The following is a 22,487-nucleotide window of genomic DNA, read 5'->3' on the forward strand; positions in this document are numbered from 1 at the left end:
TTCAGCTAATAATAAGTAAAAATGATGCCACAACCAAACATTTGTCACACTGTTACAAAACCCATTCCTATACGTGGAAAATGCCTTTTTCTCTTTGACACATTTTTCTTTTAATGAGACTTTTCATGTTTTAACTCATGTTAGGAGGATTTTTTCTCCCCTTTTCTTTGGTGGCTCCTTAGAACCCTCATGCAAGTAGAGCCCTGTCCAGGTTAGCTTCATTGACACATTAGAATCCTGTTGTGCATAGAAGCTGCAGTCCCAGCTGCTTGAGAGGAGTGGTAAGCAGTCTATGGCATAGCGATACGATGACATATAGCATTGCCCTTAAAATGACAAATGTGTGGGCCATGTGGGTTTGTGGGAAATTGATATAAAAGGTGTTAATCATAAAAATAAAGCTTACTTCAGGTTGTACATTGTAATTGCAATTATGAGGTCTAGGCATGTATACCTATAAAGGTCAGAAGAGGTCTTTTATTCAAAACACATTTATTTACATACTTACTGTACCAGTGCGGGAAACACATGATGAGTAAGATGTTATCGACACAAATAATCCATAATTAATCTGTAAATCAAAATTGGGGTGAGTTTATTATATGAGCCAGTTTTGAGGACTATAACCTGGGAGAAAATGGCCTTCCCCAAGGAAGGAAGCACTCCGAAGAAGCGGGGTGTACGGAGTGGTTATATACTGTCTTAGAACAGGGAACATATCATATCAAATATGACAGGAATATCCCTTTTACTACAGTCACGAGGTGCTTTGCTAGCATAATAGGTCAGTGGTCATCAGGTGAGCACAGAAGGTTGGCAGTCAGCAGGTCAGTGGTCATGAGATAAGCGCAGTAGGTCAGTAAGTAGTCCTTGGCTTCTGGGAAGAAATGCTTATCTATAAAGAAATGCTAATGTATGGGGGGAGGCAACATTCCTATCTTTAAGGGCATCGTTCTCAGCTTTGGGACATTGTAAATGTTTAAAGCAGATGTACAGTGCATGCTCGACAGGCCACGTCAGGTCTTTCTGGAAAAGTAAGGTGAGGCTGAATTAGTTTTAAACCAATGGCTTCCTCATATACCACAATATATATTAACTTTTCTTACTGCTTTTAATTTACTCGTCAATACCATCCTTTGTCTCAATAAACTTCAATTCCTTGCTGGAGGAACTTAAATTCTCTAGGGCTTTAAATCTTATGTTTTTTTTCCCCAAAGGGGCTGTAAAAAACAAACAGCAAAAGCCATTTGTTTTTAAATGTAAAGATGGGTAAATGTAATAAAAATTTTTACACTAAAAAAATGCAAGAATGTAGGACATAGCAGTGGAAATTAAAATTATGTTTGAAGATAGTTATTAATACATGATATATGTTTATTTGGGATTGACCTTGTAAATGGAATGGAACTATTTGACTCAAAATAACAGTGCTTTATGGATCTAATTACAACAGTTTCTCTTTAAGAAATCATTTGGACAACAAAATTATCTTGTTCATCCTGTATGTGGAATCCAGATTTATTTTCTGTAGTGAAAGTACTTAAAGGTGGCTATTTGTTTGCGTAATAGGCAGGAAGGAAAGGAGAAAAGCCCTTGGTTGAGAGTTCGCATTTGTTTGCTTTGCAATTAGGTGGAATTCTTTTAACTTATTTCCTTCTACTACAGTTACTATTATGAAACATATAATTAGACTTCCTCCAAAACACAGTATTTAAAAGGATCTGAGGAGTTAGAGGAAGAAAGAAGTGCAACTAACACCTTTTCCTCTCTTTTCTTAGTTTAAGACACTTTTAAGTTTCAACTCTTATTTTTATCTCCAGCCCATGTTTTCTAGTAGTGTGATTTTTGACTGTGTGCTTATTCTGTCAAATTCTAGTATAATAGCTTGTATTCTACATAGAGTTGATTGTATTAAGATTTTTATTTTCATTGTGAACTATATCTTTATACCAGTGGTTTTCAACTGGGGGCATTTGGGGGATATTTTTAGTTGTCAAACTGGTGATGCTTCTGGCATCTAGAGTAGAGGCCAGGGATGCTACTGAGCATCCTACATTGCATAGGACAGCCCCCACAACAGAGAATTTTCTGGCCCAAAATGTCGATAGGTTGAAGGTTTATACAAATAACGTTAAAATGCACTTTCTTTATAGTAACATGGGAAACCTGTTATTTTGGTTCCTATGAGAAGGTGCTACTATTTGGAATTAAAAAAAAAATAAAGGGGGGCTGGCCCTGTAGCGTAGTGGTTAAGTGCACGGGCTCTGCTGCTGGCGGCTCGGGTTCGGATCCCAGGCACACACTGATGCAGGGCTTCTCTGGCTATGCTGTGGCCGCGTCCCATATAAAGTAGAGGAAGATGGGCACGGATGTTAGCCCAGGGCCAGTCTTCCTCAGCAAAAAGAGGAGGATTGGCATGGATGTTAGCTCAGGGCTGATCTTCCTCACAAAAGGAAAGAAAAAAAGGAATTTGGGAAAAATCTACACGAAGTATGAACAGGAAAAAAAAAAAAAGAAACCAGAACTAGAGATAAGAAAGGAATTTTGAAAAAATATAGGAAGGAGGATTTTCATACAGGTAGTATATATTATTTTGGAATGATATAACCCAAATATGTGCATTTCTTATGATGTTTTGAAAACTCCCTTATGACACTCAGAAAGTGGATCCTTGGATTTTAAAACCAAGAAGTCAGTATCAGAATAACAGCTCTTACATACAAAAGTTATTTTTGGGTGCTATAATTTTGAAAGCTTTTTAAGAATAAATGATTAATTGTTGCTTTTTTTTTTTTAAACAAGAATTGTGCTTTAAAATGGGAAAGAAGGAAAGAATGTTCTATCTTATATTCTTATTTTGGACTTTTATTCTTTGTTAGCAATCTGGATAAAAGATCCATGGTTTCAGTGAATAGTTCTACTTGCCTGAAACTGGCTGTGAGACCTTATAAAGTCACTTAACTTGTTTCAAAATGAGAGCTCTTTAAATATCTGTCAGCCTAGGGCCGGCCCGTGGCTTAGCGGTTAAGTGTGTGCGCTCCGCTACTGGCGGCCCGGGTTCGGATCCCGGGCTCGCACCAACACACCGCTTCTCTGGCCATGCTGAGGCCGCATCCCACATACAGCAACTAGAAGGATGTACAACTATGACATGCAACTATCTGCTGGGGCTTTGGGGAAAAAAAAATGCGGAGGATTGGCAATAGATGTTAGCTTGGAGTCGGTCTTCCTCAGCAAAAGGAGGAGGATTAGCATGGATGTTAGCTCAGGGCTGATCTTCCTCACAAAAAAAAAAAAATAAATAAATATCTGTCAGCCTATTTATAGTTCTCTTTTCTGAGGCATTTCTTTTTCTCTGTGATGTCTGCTTCTCAGTTGTGATGAAAAATTTCAGTTTAGTTGCATATTGTTCAGCTTCTAGTGTAACAGTTGTCTGAGCCTATTAGCATATATATCCTTGCCTGTGATGATTTACTTAAAAATTTTTTTTATTTTGAAATAATTATAGATTCATAGGAAGTTGCAAATAAATGTACAGGATGATTTGCTTTTTATCACACAGAACTTCTAATCTATTGCCCACTGAAAGCATTTTATTCCTGCCACCTACTCCTGCCATCACTTCTAGAGTGACTGTCCTAGTAGTTGAATGGATTACCATGATCCAGAATGAAATTATTAAGGATAATATTGAAACTTGTGTTTTTAGGAATTTGAGAAAACTGAAGGTCATTGAAAGGTTTATTCTGGGCAAGGAAATAGTCCTGTACCTCAGTTAATTTAGGATTAAGGATATTTCTACCTGGTGATTTGAAGCCTGCATCTCTTGAGGCTGTGGATCTTTTGATGTGGTTTCCAATTGACAAGTACAAATATCTGAATGATATTTTATCGTATTATGTCATAAATATGCCTTGGATCAGCCCATGGTTGCTTTTGTGAGTATTGGAGTCCATTTCTGGTGTTTTAATGTAATGACTTGAAGCCACATTTAGACCGTTTAATAAGCCATATTATAAAGACACGAGAGGTTGATGAGTAAAAAGAGTTTGAAAACTGGTAGTATGATATGTATAGTCACGCGTCGCTTAACAACAGGGATACGTTCTGAGAAATGCATCACTAGAAGATTTTGTCATTATGCGAACATCATAGAGTGCACTTACACAAACCTAGATAGTATAGCCTACTACACACCTAGGCTATGTGGTACTAATCTTACGGGACCACCATCACACATGCAGTCTGTCATTGACTGAAACGTGGTTATGTGGCACATGACTGTATTGTATTGGTTGTAATACAATTTATGTTTTCCTGTTTACATTGTAGTTTTTAAAATCCCAAACTAGACAAGGTTATAGACATTTTTATATATATGTTATCTTGTGGAAAGTTAGATGTAAATACTTCATTTTAATCTGTATTTGAGAAATCTGAGGGGCATAAGGCAATTAATGAGTGAGTGAACATATGGATTAGATCCAAAGGAGGAGAGCGTGGGAGTAGGGAGACCAGATAAGAAAGTACGCTAGTAATCTAGATGTGAGGTTGATAAAGCTGATAGAGAGGAAGAAACTGTTGAGAGATGCTAGATCATCAGTACTTTAAATAGTTTATGCTTTTTTATTGAAGAAACACTCTTTTTTTCCCCTTTTACTTTCAAAAGTAATACAGGGATTACAAAATACATACTCATTATAGAAACAAGTTCAAAGATTACAGACATACAGGAGTGCAGTAAATAGTCTGAGTCCTTATCTCATTACTCTCTGATTCTATTCCATTGTGCTTACTACTTTTAATAAGTTTGGTACATTTACTTATGATATTTATATGTTTACTTATGACACATTTTATGATATGTGATGTAGTTGTAATATTTCATAAACACTATAGCACAGAATTGTGTAAAGTGAAAAGTAAAAATCTCTCCTCTCATCCCACTCCCTATAAGTAACTACTTAAAAAAATAATTATTTTATTATAGAAAATCTTAAACATATACAACAGTAGAGAGAAGAGTAATGAACTCTTGTGTACCCATTACCCAGTTTTAATATAATTTCATGTATATCTCCTCCCTTAAACACACACCAGATTATTTTGATGAAAATCCTAGCCATCATATCATTTTGTCCTTGAATATGTCTCTAAGACATAAGGACTTTCAAAGGAAACCTTACCCAGAATATGCTTATTATACCTAAAAAATTAACAGTAATTCCTCAGTAGCATCAAAATATCTATGAGTGTTAAAATTTCCCTGATTATCTCAGAATTTGTTTTTTTTCTGTTGATTTATTTGAATTAGGATCCAAACATTTATAAGACTCTTTTAACTTATGAAAATCCCCTCTTCTCCCTTTTCATGGTGTTTATTTGTTGAAGAAATTCCACTTACTGAATTTGGTCCCTATATTGATCCACTGAGTGGAAGACGTGGCTCTCGTTCCCTCGGCTTTTCTGTTTGTGTATGCCAGTCGTTAAGCCTCCTCATACTGAATGTGGTTTTGATATATAGACCTATGTAGAAATACGAATTTTTCATCCATGGTCCTTAGATGGAGACCATCTACTTCATCAAGGTCACTGAAAAAGTTGACATGCCATCAGCAGTGATGCTGGAAGAAGAAGAGATTGTGTTGGACGTATTGAGAGGCTGTGTATCAGACTCCAACATGGAGTGTCTTCCTAGGGGGTTTGCATGGGCAATTTTGATAGCACTCAATTTTTGCTCAAGTGATGACTGTAGAACCCACTTAGTCCCACTTAGATATGATTCCACTGTGTGGTAAACTGAACAGGGTTTGGAATTGGGGGTAAGTCTGCATGATTCTTTTGAGTTCTTCACTGTTAATAAATTTTATCCAACGTTTTTGTTTTTAGGGCAGATTAATGGCAGTAATTTATTTGAGATAATTGCTCCATTGTTGAGTGTATATTTATGAGAGTTAATCCATCAGGCATTGAAAGTAACTACTTTTCCCTCTTATTGTCCTTGTCCATTTCCCAAATATCCCAACACCGTCTCAGAGGATGTGAGGCATGTCGGGTGAGGGTGGGAAATGGGAGGGGAGTGACGGTGCTGGGCTCCAGGTGCCTTCCCTTCACTTCCCCACCCAAACAGTTTTTTTTTTTTTTCTTCTTGTGTTTATACCTTAAGATTTCTTTTAAGAAAAAGGGTTAGGATTTATAGCTAAAAATTGTTTGAAAATGATTGCTGTATATATACTGTTTGAGTAGACTGACATCCTTTTTTAGGAAATACATTTTTTGCCCCTCATGCTTATCTAGTATATTGCTATTTTCATGTAAAACTATATATATATATATGTGTGTGTGTGTGTGTGTGTGTGTGTGTATATATATAATTTTAAATATGGGAATGTCAGATGATTTTTCTGTGATTTGAACAATTAGCTTTTGGTTTCCATTATGTTTTGGTACCATGTAGTTTTTCAAGTTCACTTGTTATATAATATTTGTTATTCCCTTTTCTGTAGGCTTTCAACAGACCTCACATCTCTCTTCTTATGAAATTATAACTCCTTGGAGATTAACTAGAGAACGAAGAGAAGCCCCGAGGCCCTATTTGAAACAGGTAAGTTATCTCTTGAGAAATATGTGTGTATTTAAATTTTACTTTTTTTTTTTAAGACAAGTGTGTTAGTTTCAGGAGTGATTGGTTCAGTGATTAGTACAGCACCACACATGTAGCACTGATGTCCTCTGGACGTTATTCTAGTAAAGATGACATATTGATCCTTAGTATCTTTTTTTTTTTTGAGGAAGATTGGCCCTGGGCTAACATCTGTTGCCAATCTTCCTTTTCTTTTTTTCCTTTTTTCTCCCCAAAGCCCCAGTAGATAGTTGTATGTCATAGTTGTACATCCTTCTAGTTGCTCTAGATGGGACGCCGCCTCAGCATGGCTTGATGAGCAGTGCATAGGTCCGTGCGCGGGATCCGAACCTGCAAACTCCACGCCACTGAAGTGGAGTGCGTGAACTTAACCGCGGCACCACTCAGCTGGCCTCTCTCTTTTTTTTTTAAAGACAAAATGGTCAACTTCAAACATAACAGAATGAAATAGTCAGTTAAATAAAATTCTATGACCAGGATAGGATGCTGATTACATAGATTTCTAACCCTTAACTGATTGGTGATGGTTACAATTGTTTTGTTATAATAGTAGGAATTAACCTCTCTCTTAGTTTGTGATAGGTAGAATACTTCATACTGTATCTTCACAGACACTGCAGAATAGTAGTCTGTTACATGTATATGTTTCATATCTGAGAATGTTTACTCAAAAGTGAGTTTTATCTCCATATCAGAAGAAATATACTGTGCTGCTAATGGGGTAACCAATGCACGAATATTATTTTTTAGACTATTTTCTCTTACTATAAAGTTCAGAAACAATATATTTGGACTTCGACTGATTTTGCAAACTCTTCAACTTTATAGAAGTATAATTTAACTTTATTATAATTTAAAGTAACAGATAAGGAAGGATAGAGGTTAGCTTATTACCTCTGAATTGCTGATATATTTGTAAACATAAGTTAGCTTGCACATGGTGTAGGGACTGGGCATAGTGAAAAGAACACTAGAGTTTAGAATCAGGAGCTTTTAGTTTTAGCCCTCCCTCTGGGTACTACTACTAATTGAGTAGGTCCTTCAACTCCATTTATTCCTCTATAAGTGAGGAATAAATGACTCTAAGATCTTCTTCCAGTGGAACAGTTTATAATTTTTACTGTTTTTCTTTTGAATTGGGCGTTCTATCATTTGATTATGTTTTGCCTTAGAATGGAATTAATTTATGCTTGCTTTATTTTTCTCCTTTTCTTCACTTTTTAGCTCAGGGATTATGTTTTCCACTTTATTGTGTCTTTGATTGTATCTTCATCAGTACTGCACACAAAGATACTTGTGGTCATAATAAATGTCATTCGTGCGCCCTGATAAATATTTGAAGAAGTGGAAGCACCGTTTGGGCATTGGGGATATGGCAGCACACAAAACAGACACAAATCCACGCCTCATGGAGCTTCCATTCTGGTGGGGGAGGGGAGACAATCACCCAATAACATAGATGAATAATGTAGATACTTAAGATGATAATAAGTACTCTGGAGAAAATTAAAGCAAGAAGGGGGATAGGGAGTGCTGGAAGTGGGGTAGGAGTGGGGTAGGTGGGTTTGTATTTTTTTTTTTTAATTTTATTTATTTATTTTTTTCCCCCAAAGCCCCAGTAGATAGTTGTATGTTATAGATGCACATCCTTCTATTTGCTGTACGTGGGACGCGGCCTCAGCATGGCTGGAGAAGCGGTGCGTCGGTGCGCGCCCGGGATCCGAACCCGGGCTGTCGTCAGCAGCGGAGCGCGCGCACTTAACCGCTAAGCCATGGGGCCGGCCCAGGGTTTGTATTTTTTAATAGGCCAGCCTGGGAAGGCCTCACTGAGAAGGTGACCTTGAGTAAAGACCAGAAGGGAGGGAAATGAGCAATCCAGGCAGATATTTGGGGAGAGAATATAGTATCATGAAACAATTCTCAGACTCGCAGAATTCTTCTCAGAGGAGATGATAGTGATGTTTGTGTATCCTATAATTGACCAAGAGCAGAAAGGATGAAAAGTGCATGCCAAAATTGTGGTGGAAGGAGCTCGGTATTTTTGATGGCTCAGTGGAGATCGAGGTGAATGACACAGAGTTCTCAGGTTCCCACTCAGGATGTGGAAATAGAATGCCTGGGTGTAGAACCTGGTCTAGGCCTTAGAAGTCAGAGGTTGATGTGCCCTAGAGGAGAGGATCATGCTGTTTCTTGGCAAAGTGTTAACTTAGAGCCCCAAAACAGTAGGGAAAATAAGAGGACACTTCTGATAATATTATGTGTTGAGTCCCTACATGACTTCCTGTTTTGTTAAAGAGTTAAGGCAAAATTGAATTTCCCGGTCTTAGTGATCACATTAAGTGCTTCTGGCTAGTGAAATAGTGAGCTGCTGGGGAAGCTGTTTCAGGGTTGTTTGAAGTAGAGAAGAGGATGCAATGAGCTTGAGGATGTGTAAGGGTAAGTTACCTTATCTCAATTCATTGACTCTGAGATGCCATCAATTGTAAGCACATTATTATTTAATGTACCACTAATTGAGAGAAACAGATTGCTACCAGTTAGACTGCTATGCCTTGTACAACGCATCCTGATTTCAGAGACGTTCATGTGGGGGGAATAAAGTGTGTTTTAGAAGTGATGAACTGGGCCGGCCCGGTGGCTTAGCGGTTAAGTGCGTGCGCTCCGCTACTGGCGGCCCGGGTTCGGATCCCAGGCGCGCACCGACGCACCGCTTCTCCGACCATGCTGAGGTGGTGTCCCACATACAGCAACTAGAAGGATGTGCAGCTATGACATACAACTATCTACTGGGGCTTTGGGGAAGAAAAAAAAGGAGGAGTATTGGCAATAGATGTTAGCTCAGAGCCAGTCTTCCTCAGCAAAAAGAGGAGGAATAGCACGATGTTAGCTCAGGGCTGATCTCCCTCACAAAAAAAAAAAACAAGTGATGAACTGTGGTAAGCCATGTGAAGATATAAAATCATAAAAGTGTATGAATTTCTTTTCAACATTCAGATAACTAGAACTAGGGATAATCTCTTGAAACTAAGAGGTTCATTTCATTTAAACAAAAGGAAGAAGTACTTTATGCTGTAAGTAATACATGGGTGGACTTAATAAAATAATCCCTGAAGTTATAGCTGAATTATAAATGAATTTAAGAAGAGTTTAGTTAAACATGCAGGTGATTTTCCACAATAGGTTATTAAAGGTAGGCAGGGATAATCAGTATATTTTTATTATTTAAGACCAGATATAAGGTTCTTCCATAAAACAATTTCAGTCAATACCAAATTATTTTATATATATATTTTATATATATATATATATATATATTTTTTGTGTGTGTGTGTGTGTGTGAGGAAGATCAGCCCTGAGCTAACATCTGTGCTAATCCTCCTCTTTTTTTGCTGAGGAAGACCAGCTCTGAGCTAACATCTATTGCCAGTCCTCCTCCTTCCCCCCTGCCCCCCAAAGCCCCAGTAGATAGTTGTATGTCATAGCTGCACATCCTTCTGGTTGCTGTATGTGGGACGCAGCCTCAGCATGGTGGGAGAAGCGGTGCGTCGGTGCGCGCCCAGGATCTGAACCCGGGCCACCAGTAGCGGAGCGCGTGCACTTAACCACTAAGCCACGGGGCCGGCCCAATACCAAATTATTTTAATTCAGGATAGAATTTCCAGTGTCCTAAAAATGCCTGTTTTGAAAAGTAATTTATAAGATGATGTTTTATTCTTTTCTTCTTCTTTGTGCATTTAGGTATCTTATGTCATTCAAGCTGAAGGAAAAGAGCATATTATTCACTTGGAAAGGAACAAGTAAGAAATTTAATTTGCTTTGGCTTGTCAGTAATGTTTTTTTTTTTCCAATAGTATATTGGTTTCTTTTCTAGTTAGCTATTGTTTAGTAGATTGATAAAAAGTGAGAATAATAAGAGTAGAAGTGCGGAAAAAGCCATACTATTTTGCATTTCCATTGACATTAGAGCAAGGGAAAATAAAGTTAAATTGAAGTAAGAGAAAGTTGTATTTAAGAGGAAAATTTTATAATTGTGATCAGCCCAAGGAACAAATGAGAAGGGGTAAAGAAGTCTTAATAGTTGCATCAGTCTGTTGGAGCTGCCGTTAACAAAATACCACAGGCTTAAACAACAGAAATGTATTTTCTACAGTTCTGGAGCCTGGAAGCCTGAGGTCAAGGTGCCAGCAGGGTTGGTGTCTGGTGAGGGCTCTCCACTTGGGCTGCAGATGGCCATCGTCTTGCCATGTACTCACATGGCCTCTCCTTGGTGTGTGTGTGTGGGGGTGGGGGCGGGGAGTAAAGGGAGGAGCAAGCTCTCTGGTGTCTCTTCTTATAAGGACACTAATTCTATTGGCTCAGGACTTCACCCTTATGACCTCATTTAACCATAATTACTTCCTTAATGGCCCCATCTCCAAACACAGCCACACTGGAGGTTAGAGCTTCAACATACGAATTTTGCAGGGGGGTGGGTGGGAGAGATGACACAAACATTCAGTCCATAACAGTAGTCTCTCATCGTCCCCTCTTAACCATTCTCCTCATTTTGGCATGTTTTCACCTGGTCCCACCTTGCTAATCTGTCTTTGGCTGGCTTCTTGAAATGCCAAGCTTTCTGACTGTGCTGAGTCCCCCCACTTTCCTGTGGCCTATCCTGTTCCATCTCTCCCTTTTCTTATGTAGCAAAACTTCCACTATCTTTAGTGAGAGATCCCAGAAAAAAAGCCACCTAATAAACCTGTTTCCACTGAGGTGTGAATGATGGGATGTGAAGTGTTGCTGTCTAAGGAAGTGCTGCTCAGAGCATTGTCCTGGAACCAGCAGCAGCAGCGGTACCTGGGAGTTAGAAACACAAATTCTCGGATCCAACCCTAGAATGAATCAGAATTTTGGTAGGTGTCGCAGCAATCTGTGTTTTAACAGGCTTTCCAGATGATTTTGGTGCATCCTAAGATTTGAGTAACACTTTTTATTTTAGAAGAGGATGCTGAGGCAAAGGGTTTGAGTCTCCCTGGCAGAATTTCAGGGAGCATGACAGATATTTTCAGACAGAGAGGCTTTCTGAAGCCTTCTACTGTATTTGATGGAAGTTAACATTTATTAGATGTTTTCTATGTTCCAGGCACTGTACCAGGTACTTTTAAGTGTATTATTTATTTAATTCCCACAAAACTCCTGAGGGATCCTGCTTGACCTCCTATGTAATGATGTCAGTATGTACAAAAATCCAATAGGTCTAAATATTTTCTCCCACTCTTCCTTTCTACAAGGAGATTAAGTTAATTAAAATTATTTCAATAAAATAATAGTTCCTTATGTTTGCATAGTTTTCAGCTTATAAAGCGTTTTCATAACCTTTATCTCATTTATCATATTGTCATAACAGCTTCATTGTAGAGCAGTGTTTATTGTCCTCATTTTATGCATAATAATACTAAGGTTCAGGAAGGGTTGTTGACTTGCTCAGCATCACGTAGTTTGTAAGTGTTCAAGCTGGGACACAAATGCAAGTCGTTTGACCTGACGTCTAGTGATGTTTATGTGCTATGTCTGGTCTACATTCCCATGCTTCTTGAATCGGTGGGCAAATGGTACTTTTCCAGGCATTTGTAAGAGTTGTTAGGCCTTTGAATGTTTTGGAAAAGTGGTCATCAAAACTAGTGATCACTAAAGAAAAAAAGTTAGAGTGGATAGCCTATAATAAATTAGCTCAGATATACTCTCCCTAGTAATGGGGAAATTATAAAATTCATTAAAAGAGTGACTATATTTGAGTAAGTGTTTATTTTTTGCTCCCATCACCTTTAGGATAGCGGTCTTAACTTTTTTTGGGTCATGAATCTCTTGAGAATCTGGTTCAAGCCATGAAACTTCCTTGTAGAGGAGTATACATAATTACTTACATTGAGGTATTTGGCAGGGACTAGGGGTTGTGGGAAAGAAGGTAACACACCGTTTCACTGCCTGTGCTGAACGAATTTAAAAATAAGGTAGAAGGGTAAGTTAAATAGGAGGTTGGGACATCACTTTTATTATTGATAAGGGTTGGGTTGCAGGATTTAGCTTAGAATGAGAGCCTGGTGGACCTACTAATCTTGAACCCCAGTATCAGGCAGATTTAGCCATTCGTGTCAGTGCTACATGGTGGCAGGCCTGCTTCTGGAGAAGCATAGTGGAATTTGTGCTCTCACTGGCCAGGCGTTGACTTCCAAAGAGGAAGAAGGACAGAGGAAGGCCAAGCATCTGCAATTTATTCTTTCAAATTCACCACTAGAGGGAGCAAAGGGTGTGTGGGGGAGAGAGAGAAGGGGAGACTGCAGTGACTGGACAGGATTGGATAATTGGGAGGACTGAAGACTCCACAGGCTACACCCAAGCTCATTCAAGTAGAGTTTAATAAAGGTAAAGGAGACAGTACATCAGGAAAAAGAAAGTGCAAGTAATCATCAAGGGATTTGAAAACTTCCAGGCAGAGCCCCCCAGGGGCCTTTCCCAGTTGCACAGACACGCTTTGTCTTCAGGTTACAAACCACTGAGATATGTGTGAAGGGGAGCCCAGGCACAGGTTTACAGAAGGGGTCTTTTATACCACACTGGTCAGGTAGCTAAAGTCAGGCTGTGTAACTGATGAAACTGCATGCAAACCATCAATCTATCCATCTGCAAACAATATAGACCAGCTGGTCCTGGATGCCTCCAGGGGAGTTTAGAACTTTAAATGTCACATTATAAGTCACTAGCTAGCACACTGCATCCCTGACTTGTCTGTAAGCCCTGGAGATAAGCATAGAACTGCTCCACTTCTGCAAATGACAAAGATTCTTTGCTTGACCAAACTTTATTCAGGCTCATGAGCCTTCTCCTAGGCCCATCTGTGCACTTCCTTGTAAAATCCAGTTTTGGCAAGAACTTTGCTAAGTCACTTTAGCAGGAACTTCTACCTTCGATACCTGATCACTCTGGAAATCGGATCAGGTTCCTTAGTCTTCACCATCCCCCAGGTGATGTCTGATCACCCTGGCCAGTCTTAAGTAAGAATCTGTTAGGTCGGTTTAGCCAGAGCCTCCCTCACCCCTGATGTTTCCTGTTTGTAATTTGCCATCCATTGACAGCCCACCCTGCTCTTTGGCTGTAAATTCCCGCTTGCCCATGCTGTATTTGGAGTTGAGCCTGATCTCTCTCCCCCACTGTAAGATCCACTGCAATGATACCTACACTTATCTCATTGTGATGGTCCTGAGTAAAGTCTGCCTTACCATCTTTAACAAGTGTCATTGAGTATCTTTTTTCTTTGACAGTCATGATGCCATAATTTAGATAGGATCAGATTCATCACTGGACCCCCAGACCTCTCACTCAGGACTCTAAGTCCGCGACTTTGAAGCCTTTGTCTTTACTCCTGACTGATTGACTGGGGATCTGTTGGTGAATCTGACTCCTGAACCGCTTCTCCGGACAAACGTCCTTGAAGCTGGTAAGGACAGATTTTGATTCCTAAGATTTTGGGTATATTCTCTGAAGCTGGGTTAGAATCCCAGGTGTCTTTTGCAAGATTCCCCCTGGGATGGAAGGTCTTCCTGGCTCCTTGTTCTGAGGGGCATTATTCCCTGACTCCCTGGGCTGGAGGTCTCTTCTTCGTGGCTCTCTGTGAGGTCTGTCTGTTCTCTCTATTGGATCCTGCTTCTCCCATGGACACTTCTCAGTCAACTGAAACCTTTTTCTCAAACTCCTGCAAGTTTCTGCTATGACTTCTTCCTTTCTTGTTGGCATGGTTTTGCTGAGGATAATTTGGAACTTCATTGGCCTCTTTGGGAAAATAGGGATCTCCCCAAATTGATTCCTCTAATACTCCTCCTTTCCCTCTGCTTCTGTTCCTCCTTCCTCCTCTTATCACCTTCAATCTCCTCTCCTCCTGAATCCTTTGATATGTCCTCCTCCAAACCCCTACTTCCTCTATCCCTCTGTCCATCCCTGTTAGACTACATCCCTTCCTACTTCAGCTCCTCAGCTCCCTACCGTCACTTGAATTTTAGGCCCCCTGCCCTCCATTAGGGGCTCTCAAGGGACTCAGATACCCCTGAAAGCAACTACCTGAGGCTGAAAAGAGAAAAAAGGGCAATTTGGAAATAGAACTGGGTGATTTGTCCACTCACATGGCCTTTGGAAAGGTCCAGACAGCAGATAGATGTCTCCTCAGTCCCTTGCCTAAAATGTGGTCTACAGCCTCCATAAGATTACGTATCATGGCAAAAGAAAATCTTAAAAGTCTCCTCCACAAATATTGGTAGGAAGATAATCTTATTGCATTTGCTAGAAACACAATTCGGATAAAAATACAAGGTGGAGATAAACCAGTGAGATCGTATTACTGTTTCACTGTCTCATGGCTAACATTTTAGAGTGAAAGCTGTGAGATCTCTATCTGTGTCTGTCTCTATGTTTATGGACGTCTCTCCATGTTATAGATGTGTGATAGTTTCCTGCCTCCGGGTGGTATTACCAAATTAATTTATAAAATCCCTTAAAGGAGTTCTGTTCAAATTGGCTTAGGGATAAATCAGCACTGATATAAATTAAGTTTTCCTAAAACTCTCAGAAATATAGACACTAACCCAAGTGTTTTTTTTAAGTTCATGCGATCTGGGATAATCTTTGGTAAATTAAGCCAGTTTTTAAACTGTTGATAAAATTGTTGATAAACTCTGACAACTTCAGAGTTGTCAGCATTAAATATATAATGCAGAGATACAGTTTTTTTCTACGTATGTTTACTAGTCAAACAAGCTTATGTTATCTTTACTAGATGTTTAATATTATAAACTATAAGTCCAACCTAAGAACAAAATATATAATAAAAAGGAATTGCTTGATATGTCAAGCACAGCAGTTAAAAAAAAAAAGGAGGGAAGAATCATGTATAACTTTTTAGGTTCTTTGCTCTATGATGTTTTTTGATACTTGCCTGATTTGTCAACAAGAAAAATAACTTAAGATGATGGATGGCTAGCTTTGTTTAATGTCTCATGAAATTTTCATGAGTAATTCAAGCATAATTGTTAAGAACAAGAAAATTAAATAGATGTAAATGGGATAAAAGTTTATAAATAAACTTTTCAGTGATAATTATGTTTTATAATGTCTCCTTAAAAATTGTTTCAAAAATGTTTTTCATAGCTTGAAACCTTAAAGCTATACTAAGTTAATGATGGATATTCATTTACTGTCTAGATCATTTCCAAGTAAAATAAAATGTTGAAACATAAATTTAATTTTATTTTACTTTGGCATCTTGTTTTTATATGGTATAGAGAAGCTAAATATATTTAGGTCTGTTAATAAACGAAGAATTGGGGCCGGCTGGTGGCGCAAGCGGTTAAGTGTGCACGATCCACTGCGGCTGCCCCAGTTTCGCCGGTTCGGATCCCGGGCGCGCACTGACTCATGCTTGTTAAGCCATGCTGTGGCAGCGTCCCATATAAAGTGGAGGAAGATGGGTACAGATGTTAGCTCAGGGCCAGTCTTCCTCAGCAAAAAGAGGAGGATTGACAGATGTTAGCTCAGGGCCGATCTTCCTCACAAAAAAACAAAAGCAAAAAACATGAGGAATTGTACTATGAAAAAGACATATAGTCTCTAGAAATTAAGAAATTATATATTCATAAATTTGCTACAGAATGATGGTGTGTGGCAGACAGTTTACAATTGCCTGCTTCCTAATTTTCACTGAAAATCAGGGTTATGAATGGTTAAAAAATCTAATCAATATATGTAAATGAAACTATTAGCAATAATAAGGATAAAGAAAGTAAAACTCTGTATGCAAGGAAAGTAGATGTATTTTTGATAAGGAAAGGTATAGTCCTAAAGTAGAACAACTGGTTGTTGTTCCAGAATGAGAAAGAAGGAAAGAGTAGGACAAAAGCTGAATGGATGTAAGAAAATTTTTTTAGGTTTATGGAAAAGGAACCTTGGAAAAGGGATTTTTCCTTGTGTGGTCAAAGCTGGTTAAGATTGGATGGATTTATTTGTAAGTTTTTTTTGTAATTTGCCTTAGTATCAATATTACACTGATGCAAAACCAGAATTTGGTTTTCTTTCTCTGTTTTTGTTTTTTTTTTTTTTTTGTGAGGAAGATCAGCCCTGAGCTAGCATCCATGCCAATCCTCCTCTTTTTGCTGAGAAAGACTGGCCCTGAGCTAACATCCATGCCGATCTTCCTCCACTTTATGTGGGACGCCACCACAGCATGGCCTGACAAGCGGTGCGTCGGTGCACGCCCGGAATCCGAATCCGGGACACCAGCAGCGTAGCGCGTGCACCCAACCGCTAAGCCACGGGGCCGGCCCGCAGCTTACCATTCTTTATGAGGAAGTAAAGCACATGATTTCAGATGCAAGTCCATTTATGATAGCTCCTTCTTTAAATAATAATTTAATTAATTTAAGTACTTTAATTCAGGTGAAAGTTTTTATTCCTGCTTGTCTCTTCTAGGAATAATGCCTGATGAGTTGTGTCCCTAGTTGTATGTAAAAATTAAAAAAGGAAACCTCAACTACAATTGAGTCAGGAAGGCCTGTAGAGGAGTTCTCATGCCCTACCACTCATCATCAGTTACCCCAAACAGGAAGAGACATACCTTGCATCTCCAGGAAGTGGGGTACTACTTTACTACCCCAGCAGGAGGAAGGAAGACTTTCTTTTTGCCTTTCAACAAGCCCAGCCAGGGCCGGCCCCATGGCTTAGCGGTTAAGTGCATGCGCTCCGCTACTGGCGGCCCAGGTTCGGATCCCGCGTGCACACCGACACACCGCTTCTCCGGCCATGCTGAGGCCGCATCCCACATACAGCAACTAGAAGGATGTGCAACTGTGACATACAACTATCTAGTGGGGCTTTGGGGGGGGGGGGGAAGGAGGAGGATTGGCAATAGATGTTAGCTCAGAGTTGGTCTTCCTCAGCAAAAAGAGGAAGATTAGCATGGATGTTAGCTCAGGGCTGATCTTCCTCACACACACACACACAAACAAGCCCAGCCAATGGAAGATGCCACAGCTCAGCCACTGAGCAGCGGTTGCCACCCTGAACTCTTGCTCTCCTCCAATGAACTTTCATTTAGAACAGCTCCTCCCAACTCTTTCTTTTCCTCTGTAAAAGCAAGCTTGCCTCCTTTGTTCTCTGGACTTGCCTATGGTTCACCATAGTTTGCATGTTCTGAATTGCAATTCCTTTGCTATTCCCAAATGAACCCATTTTGCTGGTAAAATAATCAAAGTTGACGTTAAATGGTGTCAGAAAGTAGTATCTGGAGGAGGCGAACCTGGAGAGGCGATGACCCCCGGAATTGAGTGAGGTTTCCCCATCGAGCCCCTTGTGCTCATTGCTTCTGTGAGTTGCCACCTACTTTTGGTTTGGTGAGTCTCCTCCCGGATTCTGAGCTCCACTCAGTGGATCCTTGTGTTTTGAGCTCTGATTTTATTCGGGATTGTGAAAGGCTTTTGTCCTTTCTGGTTCAGGTCTTCATCCTTGTTGTCAAGGCTTCATCCTTGGTGTCAAGGCTTAGTCCTTGGTGAGTACTTGGTTATTTTCCTTTTGGAAGCATGCTGAAACTTTGGTAAGGTTCCTTTTTGGATCAGGCTAGCTAGGAGTTTTCTTTTGTCCTTGGGAAAATTTGAGAAACGGGATCCTAGTCATCCGGGTGCTCTAAAGGCAGCCCGTCTTTAGGGACCCCGACTGGTTTCATGTTTAAAAACGATGGTCCTTCTCATGCTCAATTTTAACTAAATGGATCGATTTAACCAAAAATGATTGAGAACAACAATGTCCATTATGGGGAATTTTCAATCTTCCTAAACTTGCTTTTCTCAGTACTAAATTAGAAAGCTGTGGGGCCAGCCCCATGACTTGGTGGTTAAGTGCGTGCGCTCTGCTACTGGCAGCCTGGGTTCGGATCCTGGGCAAGCACCAACGCACCGCTTGTCCAGCCATGCTGAGGCAGCGTCCCACATACAGCACCTAGCAGGATGTGCAACTACAACATACAACCATCTACTGGGGCTTTGGGGAGAAAAAGGGGAAAAAAGGAGGAGGATTGGCAATAGATGTTAGCTCAGGGCCGGTCTTCCTCAGCAAAAAGAGGAGGATTGGCATGGATGTTAGCTTAAGGCTGATCTTCCTCACCAAAAAAAAAAAAAAAAAGAAAGCTGTGACTCTGAAATTAAACAGACTGAATGGGTTGCCTATTTTAATTGGTACCTTGAGGCCTCCACATGTATTCAGGACTCTAAAATTGCCTCTCTGCAGAACACCATATCTTAATCGATTGAGACAACCAAACTTTAGACAACCAAACAACTAAAGGAGAACAAAATGGTTTCTGAAGCCTCGTGTTCCCCTCCTCGGGCTTTTTTTGTCTCAGGCGCCATCTTATTGGTCTCCCCTGGCTCCTTTGTCTCAGGACACTCCTGATGCCATCTTCCTCTTTCCCTTCTGCACTTCCCCCACCTCCTCCATACCCTCCACTTTCCCATTCTAATTCTCTTGCCGAACTTCTGTTCTGTGAACCTCTCCCCACTCCTCCTCTGAGCCTGTCAGAACCTGCCCATTTAAAGTTAAGTCTTCTGAGGATCCAAATAATCCCCAGATTTCTTATGTTCCCTGGACTAAAGCTGAATTGCGAGCCATAGTTCAAGAGTTCCCCAAGGTAACTGAGGACCCCCAAAAGTTTGCTGAAGAATTTAACATAGTTCTTTAAACATATCAACCTGGCTTCTCAGATTTATATTAGTTAGTCCACATGCTTGTTGGGGAAGGTCAGGCCCAGTATTGGATGAAACTTGCCTGATGGGAAAACCCTGAAAGAGATTTGGGAAAACAGACCCCTCACTTTTGGCAAGATACTGGAACACTCACTAGAGAGCTTCACCGAACAAGTACAATAGCTTTTCCTTAGCCTGGTGATTGGAACAAAATTCAGGCTTGCTCACGAAAGCCTGATGAACCTGTTCATGACTATTATAATAGGCTTCAGGTTGCTTTTTTTTTTTTTGGTGAGGAAGACCAGCCCTGAGCTAACATCCGATGCCAATCCTCTTTTTTGTTGAGGAAGACTGGCCCTGGGCTAACATCCGTGCCCACCTTCCTCTACTTTACATGGGACGCCGCCACAGCATGGCTTAACAAGTGGTGCATCGGTGCGCGCCTGGGATCCGAACCGGCGAACCTGGGGCCACCGCAGCGAGTGCACGCACTTAACAGCCTGTGCCACGGGGCCGGCCCCATAGGTCACTTTTAAAGAAAATTCTGGGGGCCGGCCAGGTGGCGCAAGCGATTGCGCGCACTCCGCTGCGGCGGCCGGGGGTTTGCTGGTTCGGATCCTGGGCGCGCGCTGGCTCACCGCTTGTCAGGCCATGCTGTGGCGGCATCCCATGTAAAGTGGAGGAAGATGGGCAGGGATGTTGGCCCAGGGCCAGTCTTCCTCAGCAAAAAAAGAGGGGGATTGGCAGATGTTAGGTCAGGGCCGATCTTCCTCACAAAAAACAAAAATAAAGAAAGAAAATTCTGGCCTCTCCATTGATGTTAAATCCACTAGGGTAGCCTTTCATTCTGTGTTTATTAGTGGGCTGAGCCAGGGCCTTTCCCTTCTGGTAAAAAGGACCAGGATGGTATGGGAGACTGTGTGCACTCCAGATTTTGTCAGTCTAGCGAATCCTCTCGCTCGCACCCTAGATGATTCAAGTAAAAGGACGACCACAAAAATCCTTAATTTTTAGCTTCAGCAAATGGAGGGCTCTAGACGTAACCAGAAATTTTCCGGTCTCTGCTATTATTATAAAAAACTAGGGCATTTGAAGAGATGCTCTCGTAAGCATAAGCGCTCCAGGGGTTTTCAGCCCTCTAACCACCCTTTCCAGTGCCTTCCTAATCCCCAGTGATGAGGCTCCGAGTTCTTCCCCTTAGTCTCCTTGGGGGAACCCCTCTCCAGATTGGGAGTGAGTCTGTCTTTGTGCTTAGTGACTCCGGAGCCGTGCTCTTGGTGCTCCACCCCGCTGCTGTCATGCAGCCGCTGCTGTGGAGTACTGAAATAGTGCAGACAGTGGGGTCTCAGACAGACCTCAGCAGGCACCTGTCTCTAAACCCATTCCCTTTTATTTAGGCCCTTTGAGAGATACCCACCCTGTTCGTCTTGGTTCTTCCGCTCCTGTTCATTTATTGGGCCAAGATTTCTTAGAAGAATACCATGCTGGAATTTCTTTCTCCCGAAAGGGGGAAATAATTCTAGAATTTGACAGCAGCAACCAAATGGTCAACTAGGTGAATTAAATGACCCTTCAACATTTTTTATTTGCTTTGTCTCTGATGACATTAAAGCTAATTTCAAGGACACTAGTCATTTGTCCCTATAAGATCAGCTACCACCCTCTTTATGGGCAAAATTCACAACCGATATTGGCAGAATCCACAGTCCACCTCCTGTTAAGATCCAAATAGATTTCTCAAAGCCTCTTCCCAGAATTAATCAAGACTCTATAAATAAAGAGGCCCTCCAGGGCATTAAGCTGATAATAGAGGACTATAAGGCCCTGCACTAGTCCCTTTAACCTCCTGTTTTGCCTGTGAGAAAACAATGGCTGAGGGTGGAGGTTTGTCCAGGACCTCCGAGCAGTAAACAACATTGTTATCCCTCGGCACCCTGTTGTTCCATCCCTCGGCACCCTGTTGTTCCTAACCCCCTGTTGTTCCTAACCCCCTGTATATTACTGACATCCATTCCTATTGAAAGCAAATTTTTCAGTATAATTAATTTATGCAGTACATTCTTTAGTATTCCAGTTAATAAGGCTGGAATCTTTTTGCCTTCACTTGGGAAGAATGGTCTGGGCAGTAATGCCTCAGGGTTTTACTGAAAGTCCTTATTTCTCACAAATCCTGAAGGCTGGTCTGGATGATGTCAGTTTTCCTACAGGCTGTACTTTGTTGCAGTATGTGGACATTTGCTTCTTTGCTCTCCCTCCTAAGCCTTCTTACAGGAAGATAGCATCCGCTTGCTAAAGCTTTTAGCCTTTAAGGGACACAAGGTCACTGAGGAAAAATTGCACTTTGTCCAAACCCAGGTTCGGTATTTAGGGCATCTGATATCAGAACAAGGGCTACACCTAGATCCAGAAAGACTTCATGGTGTCCTGAGTTTTCCAAAACCCAAAACTAAACGTCAGCTGCGAGATTTTCTAGGTTTGTTGGCTTTTGTTGAAATTGAATTGCAAATTTCTCTTTTGGCCAAACCTCTGTATGATTTACTAAATGATGACAACCCTGATCCAATTTTATGGGAAGAACAGGATGACATAGACTTTAAAGCCTTAAAGGAGATCTTGATGAACCCCCCTGCCCTTGGGCATCCCAATTATCAGATTCTTTTTTTCCTTTTTGTATATAAAAAGAAAGGGAGTATCCTTGGGTTGCTCACCCAAAAACACAGGGACCACCATTGACCTAGGGTATTATAGCCAGTAACTGGACCCTGTGGCACAAGGGTACCCTCCTTACCTTAGAGCCATTACTGCCACTGCCTTTTTGGTTAAGGCCACTGAGAAAATCGTTGTGGGATCTCCTTTAGCAGTCTTTGTACCCCATGTGATGGAAGCCTTCCGGAATTCTTACCACACTCAGCATCTTTCAGCCAGCTGTCTCATCTCTTACGAGATCCTCTTACTAACTGTTCCTCATATAACTCTTTCTAGTTGCAATAACCTCAATCCTGCTACTCTTCTCTCCTCCATTACTGACGAAGTCCCTCACAACTGCTTAACACTGATGGATCACCTCCTGACTTCTTGTGATGATCTGC

At 40.8% G+C, this 22,487-nt stretch overlaps 1 protein-coding gene across 1 annotated transcript in view; it reads left to right on the forward strand.

Moving 5' to 3' along the window:
• ADAM9 (ADAM metallopeptidase domain 9) overlaps positions 1-22,487 on the forward strand; it is a 148,625-nt gene that overhangs the window by 3,483 nt on the left and 122,655 nt on the right. Inside the window, exons 2-3 of the mRNA XM_058525256.1 lie at positions 6,507-6,604; positions 10,382-10,440. Of these exons, the coding sequence (XP_058381239.1) occupies positions 6,507-6,604; positions 10,382-10,440 (157 nt within the window). The remainder of the gene's footprint in view (positions 1-6,506; positions 6,605-10,381; positions 10,441-22,487) is intronic.

Source organism: Diceros bicornis, chromosome 29, assembly GCF_020826845.1.
Source record: "Diceros bicornis minor isolate mBicDic1 chromosome 29, mDicBic1.mat.cur, whole genome shotgun sequence".
Lineage (NCBI taxonomy): Eukaryota > Metazoa > Chordata > Mammalia > Perissodactyla > Rhinocerotidae > Diceros > Diceros bicornis.